Source organism: Danaus plexippus (assembly GCF_018135715.1).
Source record: "Danaus plexippus chromosome 9 unlocalized genomic scaffold, MEX_DaPlex mxdp_26, whole genome shotgun sequence".
NCBI lineage: Eukaryota > Metazoa > Arthropoda > Insecta > Lepidoptera > Nymphalidae > Danaus > Danaus plexippus.
The window spans coordinates 1,084,267-1,095,464 of NW_026869848.1; the positions used below are offsets into that span (position 1 = coordinate 1,084,267).

General features: G+C 32.9%; 1 protein-coding gene across 1 annotated transcript; it reads right to left on the bottom strand.

Annotated features, from left to right (window-relative positions):
• Positions 1-396: 396 nt before the first annotated feature.
• LOC116767341 (23 kDa integral membrane protein-like) lies at positions 397-8,936 on the bottom strand. The gene is made up of 5 exons (XM_032657622.2): positions 8,750-8,936; positions 3,015-3,203; positions 2,120-2,302; positions 1,534-1,770; positions 397-999 (listed from the first exon to the last, which is right to left on the bottom strand). Exons 1-5 carry the CDS (start codon positions 8,810-8,812, stop codon positions 925-927), a joined length of 747 nt encoding a protein of 248 aa, XP_032513513.1. The 5' UTR covers positions 8,813-8,936; the 3' UTR covers positions 397-924.
• Between the last annotated feature and the right edge of the window lie 2,262 nt (positions 8,937-11,198).

Here is an 11,198-nt window from a genome sequence, read left to right on the forward strand (position 1 = left end):
AAAACAATTAAATGCTTAAAGCTTTTTAAAATAGAATACAATATAACTGAAAGCCAAAAATTTTTATCGAAGTCATAAATGCCGTGGGATGGAAATCTGTGAGAATATAAGTCAGCAGGTGACAGACGAGCGAATTCTTTTCAAGTGTCTTTCACTTACCCCTACTCATTGCTGTTGTAATGCGACACGCGATAGATGGATGAAAAAAGTTAAGGCTATGTAATATGAGAAACTAAATAGTTTACCGTAGCGGCTTTCCTGCCGCATTATGCTGTAAAATAAACGAGGAAATGTAAAGAAATAAGTGTGCGAAAGCATACATACGCTAATTTAAGTTCTCGCGTTTAATTAATTTTTTCATAACTTATTTATAATTAAGAAAAAAAAAAACACAAAGCAACTCTGATATTTTATTAAAGAACATACCAACACTAATATTCCACATCAATAAAAATACAACCAAAGGAAGTCTGACTTACAATTTACATGATAAAATTAATATAATAAAAATATAGGTACTTAAAAATCTCGCAATTTTCATAACAAATTAATTGCTAAAATTAATACTTTATGTCTTAAGTGATAATGATTAACACACGTGGTCTATACTCTATAGACATACAAAGAATTATATTTTGACTAGTCGATTCTTAACACTATCTCGATATCGTGCATGGAATTAAATTTCACTTAAACCTTATTTGTACTTCTTAACGGTGGTTTTAATACGATTTCATATCGAAAAAGTTTTTTATATTATATTTTTTTTCCCATCAATTTATTTATCGACGACAAAATCATCGTAAAATTACAGCACCAATATAAAATTCAGTGACATAATATGAATTAACGCGATCCATGTTGAATATTAAATTTATCGTAATTGTGTTAAAAATAAATTAATTTAAACGGTGCTTTCATTATCTACGCCGTCTCGCGACCTTTGCCCTGTGTTTTGATGGTGTGGGCCAGCCACAGTGCTAAGACTATGCCGGTTACCTGAAAGAAAGATTTCACGTCAACTTACGATGCGTTAGAAACGTGAAAAATATTATTTATTAAAGCAATATTTTGATACTATATCAATTAAAATTTATATAAAAAATATAGAACGAAAAAACTACGGATTCGAGTGAGGACACGATAGCTTAGTTGCTAAAGTTACTGTAAAGCGGTATTCCGTAGGATGCAAGTTCGATTCCGGCTTGCGTTGATGATAATTTACAAATATGTTTTCTAATTTGTATTTAAAATCAATAATTCTGAAATATTAAAATGTTTCCTATTAACTTTTCATTATCTTCTTTCAAGGATTATTTTTGTATTATGGCCATCCATAAATATACCCATTATTGTCACAGTATGAATGGACAAACAAACAAATCTTTTCCTGATGGCAATGGATTATGAGAACGGGATTGAAGGTGACATTAGGAATACCGCTGGTCCCTACATGAATTAGTTTTCACCACCTAACTTGCTAGCGTTACTTATATCGATATAAACAACTTAAGGTTATCAAGAGGGACTTACCTCCAAGAAGCAGAAGAGAATTCCACATACGATGACTGTCATTCCAGCGCTGTGGACGGTGCTAAGAACTTTATCCTCGCAGCCGCTCTGGTAGTACTTGGACAGGGAGATACAGTCGGAGCGTTTGATCTCATCAGCACGATCTGTGCCGTCGGGGGGGCAGCAGCTGAAGGATGGATTGAGGCGAGGCTCGGACGCCACGTAGTTATCAGGACCAGTCACTCCGCAACATTCCAACTGGATTTACATTTGTAGTCAGGATTTATATCAGTTCAAGAACCGAATAGGGTTGACATTTAAATGAGATCATTCAGAACTTGTTATATGCTTGAAAGATTGCACAATTTATATATATATATTTATATAATTTTGCAACACTAAGCAAGATTATTGCACTTCATATACAAAATAGCAAAGAGGATAAAGTTGGAGCGTAAGAAACGCTAGCCTTACTTTATTAACAGAGAGATGGTTTTATACGTATAGGACCTTCAAATGACAAATATTCCATATTATTTTTGTGGTTACCATTAAAAGAGGTTTTTATTAGTTTTCATGTATATGGAAGTTTTGAACTGTCACTTACGCTGCTCTGAATGCGGTCCCAGAACTCCCTGTAGGTGGAGTCTTCTTCGCGAGTGGATTTGTTCTTAATGAAGGAGGCCCTGAGCTGGGTTTTCATTGTACCCTCGATTTGAGGACGAAGAGCTGCGGCCGCGATGCCCACGGAAAGTTCCAGAAGAATGATTATTATGAGGCATCCAGCGAACTGAAAAGTTTAAAATAAAAGGTACCACTTACTTATAAAAATGTAGAATATTTAATTGCTGTTTATTACGTCATAAAAGTTTTAAATGTCGTAATCTGAATAGTTTCCACGTATTAAGTCAATAACAAAAGGATGTTACGAGTGATTAATGATTAAATAGATCGGGCGGGTGATGTGAGTTATTATAAATCGATTTTATAACAATATGTCATAGTTACACGCTCATAGAAGATTCTAGGCCTAAGCAGAAGTGTGCCAGTTGTAATATTAAAGTTACCATAGCTTAAAATTCTGAGATTAAATTAGAATATCTTCAAAAATTGATGAGACAGGAACATGTACCATAATACAAGGTAACAGTTGTGACTTTGTTTTTTATACGTTGCAGATTCTATCTTCTATGTATTGAAGGGAATTTTAGTTTTGGTGAAATATATATTTCGGTTTAAATAACTATAAGTTGGATGATGAAAGTTACAGTAGTAGAAAACAGTAACAAAGAGACAGAAGTAATATATATAGTGATAAAATTCCTATCACTATTCACTCTTATGTATATATATATGTGTGTGTGCGTGTGTGTGTGTGTATATTGAATATATACCCGCAAATCGTAATAAATAAGTAAAATTAATGTTTAATATTACAAGTGGTTCGAGCACCACATCTAGTCTAATAATATGGGAGTCACGTGAAATTTTCATTGACTCACGATATATAACAGCTTAGGGCTCTCCTTCCAGGCTCCGAAACATCCAAAGGCGGCCACAACAATGATGAGTACTCCCACCACTATGAGGACCACATCCGTCTCGTGGCCTGACGCACCTTCCATCCCAGCAAAACCCTTTATCATGCCCATGTCGACACATGCCGCTGCAATTATTGTGATGCCGAAGATCTGGAAACAAAATTGATTTGAAACTAAGGCTTTCGGATAATACTACTCTACTAATCCCGACGTTTCGGTTACTTTGCAGCAACTGTGATCACAAGCAGACGAGATGAAAGTGATTTTCAAAACTATAACACTCATAGACTGTACAAAAAAGATTCAGATTTTTAATTAAGCATAAACTCTTGTCACTGATTAGTTGTTGATTGAAAAACATTTAAAATCGTAATACATATCTACATTCTTTGTAAATTTTCTAATTTATTTCACTTTAGAACTACGTTAATCGACTCATATTTTTACTGTTATATTAATTCTTTTTAGTATGAACGGCGAACACGAATATGTTGCATATATATCACAAAATACTATGCCACGAAGTTAAAGCAATCCATCATTACATTTTACAAACACATATTTGAAAATAATAATAACAATATGTTTGAAATAATCAGTCCTAAGTTTTTCCAAGGAAAGAAGTAGAAGGCCAGCTTTTTGAATGATTTTAAGGAAATTAACTCGCTTATAACTGTGACGTAATTTTCAAGGTTTAATCTAAACTAAACAAACAATCACACAAACAGATTATTTGCGAGCATAAATTGAAATTTGTGCTCCAATTAACAGTCCACATTTAGCCCATCCCATCGCCACGATGTTTACGACCATGGCGTGAAAGAGGTCGCTTGATCGCGAAAATGGATCGCCAGAAACTAGGGCCTCTATAAAGACATTATGTAATACTTCATAAAAAAGGGCGTTTACGTTACTGACCTATTATAACAAATCACGAGAGGCACGATAGTGTAAGCTTGTATTTTTACCTCCTTTTTAAATGCGGTCCTACCATATGACTGTCTAATTTGTTTTCTACCAGATTACATATGATTAGGCAATAAATAAGTGTTTCTTATGTGTATGTGAATGGATTACTATTACCACACAAATAGGAAAGCGTCGGCGCAAACCGTGGGCAAAGACGTGGGTATGAAATGCATGCCCAAAAATATATAAACGTATATATAAACGTTTTTTTATAACACAGCGTTTATATTAGAACGAGATATTCTTAAGATATAGTCTTCCTTCTCAATTTTTCAATGTACGAATTAAATCAATGCGAGATGGTGTAATAAAATATCCATGTCAAACTTCGCCAGTACGTCTATTGTTTGACAAACGTTGTCAGCTGAATGCTTCGGATTAAAATGTGTAACCTTCAAACCGTCCACAATGATCACTCGCATACATTTAATTTAAAGCATTGTTGATATAAATACACTATACAAAATGCAGTCGATAGGAACAGAATAAACAAACACTACAAACATCACGTAAATAATTTACGCTCAAAATAGTTGTTTAATTTTAATAGTATTAACGTATATACAGATATCATGTTGTCAATTTAAAAGAGGCTGCCACAGTTCCTTTGTACATGAATCTGTGAATTGCTTAAATAGTTTTCATTTAGTTGATTGTTTAATTGACACAATTATGGTCTTTAACGAGAACGACCAAGGCGCCAGGACCTGAGACCTTTTAAGAAAATTGAAATTGCAGTTGCAATTTGAATTAATCGTCTGTGTTTCTCGTCGACTGTAGCCAGTAGGTGCATCACACTAGGTACGTGTTAACATTATAAATTTACCAACTAAAGCTTTATAGTTCGTTGTACTTCAATATATTGATCGGAAGTGATTTGTGTTAAAATCAATAGTTCGACGGGCTTCCTCGTGTGACCTGATCTAATGACCCAGGACTGCCCTCACTCCAGTTACAGCTAGTCATTTACCATTCACTGAACTATCGTTTTTTTTTACATTGTAAATACCTGTTTGACATTTATTGATCTACTTTACTTTATCTCCTTTACTTTATCTCTGGTTGTTTTTATATCGTGTATAGCCGTATATTGAAACGAGGGTGATGTTTTAATAACAAATGATTCGTAAAACTCCGGTCCCTGCACTTGTCGCTAATGCATAATTTTCGTCGTGATATTCAAGTTTTGTATCACAATTTTTAAATTGCTTCTAGTTGAATAACGAGAATTTCAGAATCATTATATCAAGGGCAACTGAATCATGCGATTAAGTTGATCTGGTAATGTACCCGAGGCTGGCGTCTATTACACAAGACAGCGTCATCCTCATTGGGCGTACAGAACGATCGTCGTTGTTTTCCTTCACGTGACAATGCTTTCAACGATAGTTTATTATTTATTAAGCAAAGTTTACAGTGTAAATCCTTTTTATTGTCATAATTTATTAAGACAATATCAGTAACATCGGGCATGAAATAAAACGAGAAAAGCTTTTAATCATTTATTTATATATAAACCTAACCCTAATATATGTTAATTTTGTAAACGTAAGAAATAAGTATCGTTTAAAATTTTGTTTTAAGTGTAGGACTGATATACTATTAGTATATTATTGTCTATATTCAGACTAAAACGTTTTAGTTTCGAACTGTGTCACAGTTGGCGTTAATTAATTAATTTGTCAAAAAGTATGTCACTCCTATTAATTTTTTTGTGGTAACTCGAATGTTCATCTATTTCCTAGTTAATAAATTTGCCTGTAAATATTTCATTGGTAATTATATTGTGGTTACTCGACTATGTAATGTATCTATTTCCCGCTAAAAATATTGTTTCAGTCAATTTACAGTAAGTTAAAAGGGACGCCAACCTCGATATGGCCGGTTATATGGAATTTCCACAACACACCATAATGTGCTATATTTTTTTTTAATAAATTGATAGTGTACTTCGATTGTAGTGACTTAAAGCTCTTTGAATGATGATTCAACATACGCTCGTTCTAAGTTACGCTCCTCACTACATACGTGCCGTATCCCGTTTCGCATCTAATAACACGTTTTAATATACACATAAATAATTTATTTTTTCTTGAATAGAAAACATTGTTTTGTTGTGGTGCGAGATTTTATTCGTCTGACCACGTTTTAGTAAGAATGTTACTCAGAAATGAAACTAGCTTAGCCTCTGCATAGACGTTAAGTACACTAGTTGTAAAAAGTTTTTACTAAATAAACTTCAGAATTAAGGTTTTCTGGTAATCACTTTGTTATTTTTAAATGAGTCATCAAAAAAATTTAAAATAATACGATAATGTTTAAAGTAATATTACGATTTAACATAGTGATGTCATTTTATAATATTTTCGGAAGCGTTTCGTATATTCTGTTACAAGTAAAATCTAGTTTTGTATTTTTCTAGATATGTTAAATTATTGATATTAAATATATACCGTGTTAGTGATTTTTTTGGGTATTGTAATATAATGCGGTCCTTCACGCGTGGTAAGTCATGTCTTAAACACAATGTATCCAAATACGATACGTTGGTAGGATAATTATTATCTTTCGTAGTTCATTAATATGTGCGCTTACCATCAGTTTGCGTGGTCTTAGAATATATTTTGTGACGATATATGTATGAGATACTGAAAACTATACGTGTCTCGTTTGACGATACGAACTTGTGTTAATTGTGTTAAAAAACCATGACCTAACGACGAAACTATATAAAATGGTAGCAATAAAACTGTTTCCGTTTGCTGAACGTTCTCTGAATACATTAACTTTATGGTAGAATCGCGTGAGTCCAGAACGCTTAACACCAGTTTTCGTACTCACCAGATACGAAGCTTTCGTCGTTTCTTATTCAATAACCCACTTTAATATTGCGAATATTTATATATATATATATATATATATATGATAAACTGTTATCGCTCCGTATGTGAGGATGGAAAAACTTAAAGTAAGCATACTGACAACTATGTAGTAATATAAAACAAATAGTCACAACGTAAAACAAAATCATATAAAGATTTCATAAAACGGATGTAGAAAATACTGATCTTTATTAGAATAGTCAGCGCTGAGTAAATTTTTTTTCAAACTGGTACAAAAAGATAATTTTTTTCGCTATTATATTATTAACAAAACTGTACATAAATCTTTTTTACATATTATTCATACGGTTCCATTTGCATTTCATTTCATATATGTACGAAAATTATTTTTAATATTAATTTTAATTTGTCCGTAACTTTTTTTAGATCATATTTATATAAGGAAAAGTTTGTAACACAAACGTTTGTCAGATTATTATAATGTACATGATAATGAATACAAAGGGCGTGACGTCGTGAGATGATTCATTGTCATTGAGAAATAAGATTAAATCATAATGTTAATTTTGCAGGTGTATATATATATATGTGTGTTTGTAATATTTAAATAAATCTTTTCCCGAAATACATTTTCTATCACTACATCAGCATAACGATACATATTCCAGAATAAACTTTTTTTTTAATTTTCGTCTCTCTGTCTGTCGATTCGTTCCGGCTTATCTCGGAAATGGTTGGATCGATTTTTACTAAACTTATACATCCAGATATACTTTGGAATTCTAATTTTTATATATAAAAAAACTATTCAATCCGAAGACATCGCGACCGTAGCTGGTAGTGTTATGAATAATGAGCAAGTGTATTAAGGATGTGTTATGAGTTAACTCCAAGCTGGTGTCCAAAGCTGTCTGTATCTCGATCTGAGCGGAAGCGCTCCTTGAGCCAAGAACACGTTCAAACTCCTCAATGATCACCCGTATACGGCTGTTACCGTATACGGATTATTGGCATAACAGGCAATACTTACAGGAACTTCTCGGTTTGATATAACCAAGTTCTGAACCAAAAATGTCTTCATTTAATGAAAACTACGCGAAATTATTTCATTTATTGCAACCTATTGATAGGCAATCATACGAAAAAGTATATTTTGTAATCAATTACGTTCCCCTTTCCTATTAAATATACATAAAATGCAATAGTATGTGTGTTTGTTACGCTAAAACTTCTAAACTCATTAATTGAAATCATGCACGATAGTATAGCACAAAGAATTATTTTTATACCAACAGTTATTTAAGTTAGTTAGTTTATATAAATGTGTAATGTATACAGTGAATTAATAATTCACTCTCATAGGACCTAAGAGAATCCATTTCCGTATAAAGCAGACCTAAAGAAGGGCGCTAAGGTCCACAAGTAATGTGCCGTTCTTGAATCTGTTTAGCTCGTTGCTTGTGAAGTTATATGTTTTAAAGCGAAAATATTTAATAACTCAGTGATATGCTGTTTCCTGTTATTTATGGTATGTATTTTTTAGATATATATTTAAAAAATTGTTATTTAAAAAATTGTGTGATATCTTTAGCCAAAAGAATCTTTTTATTTAAGTTAAAAGCAGACTTTTTACGCCTTAAAACTATTCTTTTAACAATGAACATCTGAATAGTTGTTTAGTCAGCAAGGTAAATATAAAATGAAGCGGCAAATTGTTGAAATCGAGTGGACAAAAATAACAACGACCTACTGTCTAATAAACTAAAAATGAGTCAACATGACTCATTCATTTTAATAAATATATTTCAGAACACGTACCATTATAGCCACAGTAATATAAAATAATATTATGACTATTAGTAATAAAATAATCATTTAACTCACCACAAATAAGCCGTTGAAAACAACGAGGAGATATTTGATGCATCTCATTCCGCAGCCCTCCATGATGTAAACAAAACAAATGTCACTGAGGCACTATTTGAATTTGGAACGTTACTTTTTTAACGCGTTCGCGCGCTGTGGACTCCGGCGTACTTGTGTCGTCCACCGCTAGAAGCTTAATGTGTGAACACGCAGCGGACCCTGTATTTAGTAGCTGTACATCGCGTGAGGGTTGAAATCACGCACTAAGAACACCCCCAAAATTACTTTGACCTCTAATTATCGTGTCGTAAAACAATGATTGGGATCTAATTAATCGATTTCAATATTAAGTCTGGGTTGTTGATCTCAAAAGTTGCTGAGACATCATTGAGGCATACAATTCGAAGGTTTTTAAGTATTAAAGATTTTTGTAGTTTAGTTATTTAAAAAATATATATATAAACATATATATATTTTTTAAATACGTTTATACGTTCTGAAATAGACGTGGTTGTTTGATGATAATTTATAGAAAAATATTATTATTACTCTGCAAAAATATATTTCAGTTTGTTCAAGAGATATTTTTTTAATTTGTCGCTGGTTCCTATAAAAGAGAGAATTTACAATTTTATTTTAAAATTTAAATAATACCTTGTTTTTGCGCGGGGAAACGCTTAATGCATACTCTCTTGCTTGGGGAGGAAGAAAACAAGGGGACTTATGTCAGACTCTCGTCCTAAAAAGGAAGCACTACTGACTAAAACCCCACGGGTCTCCCACACGCCGCTCTTCTGCTAAGCCACAGGGCTCGTGGTGGCCTAATCTGATGTGGTCCAGCATCGGCAGCCTATAAAATTTTCACTTCAGTTAGGCTCTTCATTTTAGTCAGCCACTGTGCGTTCGCGGGGCCTCAGACCGTAAGGTGGCAGACGTCCCCACGTCCACCACCCGGAAGCCCCTCAAGGCGGGAGACCGCTCGTGCGCTGTCCGCCTGCGTCCCGGACGACGTCGTCTTATCGGATCAAAGGAAGGTGCCTTTCCCCGTTCGTCTGCCTCCATCAGTTACATGACCATTTAAATTACACCCTATTATTTTTAATTTATGTAAACATCATATATGAAAGCATTAAAAACTAAAATGACCACAAAAATAATGTCTCTTAACAAACAAACTATAATTTAATCTTGAGCTATTAAAATAAACATGTCTGTCTTTAGATTGGGTTATTATTATTATGTCGTTATCGAACGTACGCACCCGTGTTAATTACTTAAATACAGATGGTATTATTTCTACTCATACTAAGAACGGTGTTACTAAACGCGATAACTAACATCTGATTACACTTGGCTCTTTTAAATTGACAGGCGCTTTATAAAAAATTGTAAAATGTATTTTACAAAGTAATTAGGAGTAGGTATGCGTTTAATTTTGGAGTTGGTTTTTTTTTTTAAATTAAGATTTAAATAAAAAACTATTTTCAAAACTTTTCATTCAAGCAAAGCCTGTATCTAATCACGTGAAGTTAATTTGTCAGCCTTTGCTTTCAATTATTCACAGGTTATAGAGAAAAGTCATTTTAAAGGTATACGTGTGGGAGCGTAATAATTAATATCTGTTAAAAATAACACAAAAATAATGTTCTCTTTGTTTTATTTTCAATGACATATTTCTCTTTCACATGCCATGTATAAAATTAACACGCCGTTCGATTTATATAACGTTTAATAAAAGAATAGAATCTTCTTAAAGAAGCTTAAAAACAAATAAAAATTTAGGAAAACGAAACTCCCTTTTACTTAAACTTGACTTGGACTATGTAGATCAAGCGAAATGCAATTTTAAGCGCTAAATATTAAAGTTGAATATCAACTAAATATTTAAGAAATTTAAAACAAAATCATCTTATAATAAGACGGATCATTACAACCTCAGGTCTTGTGTTAATATGATGTCATCAATGAATAGACTCGTGACGTCACCTATGACGTCATATATGATAAACATGCCCACATGATATTGAATATATATACACATATGATAATATCACTAATAATTATTACCTTGAAAGTATATTCATTAAGTTAATGTAAAAATTTTAGTTAAGTATGTATGGGTATGTGCGAGAATACGACAAATCACCATGGAGACGAAGGGTAACCATACGAGTTACAAGTGTTCTTACCCCAGGGTCAATACCTTAGCGGTACAATGACCAGGAAAAGCCATGAAATTTACAGCCCCTTTAACACGATGTTCAGATAGGAAAGAATTCTTTACCATATACATTATACAATTTTTTTGTTATAGCTTCCGAAGCCAAAACATATTTTAGGCCTGTTTTAATCATTAATACGAAAAGGTTTTATATAATGTGATACGTAGAACCTATGAAGGCTGCGAGATTGTAATGCACCACCCTTTTCTATATATATATTACTCTTGAATTTTTTAATTACTCCA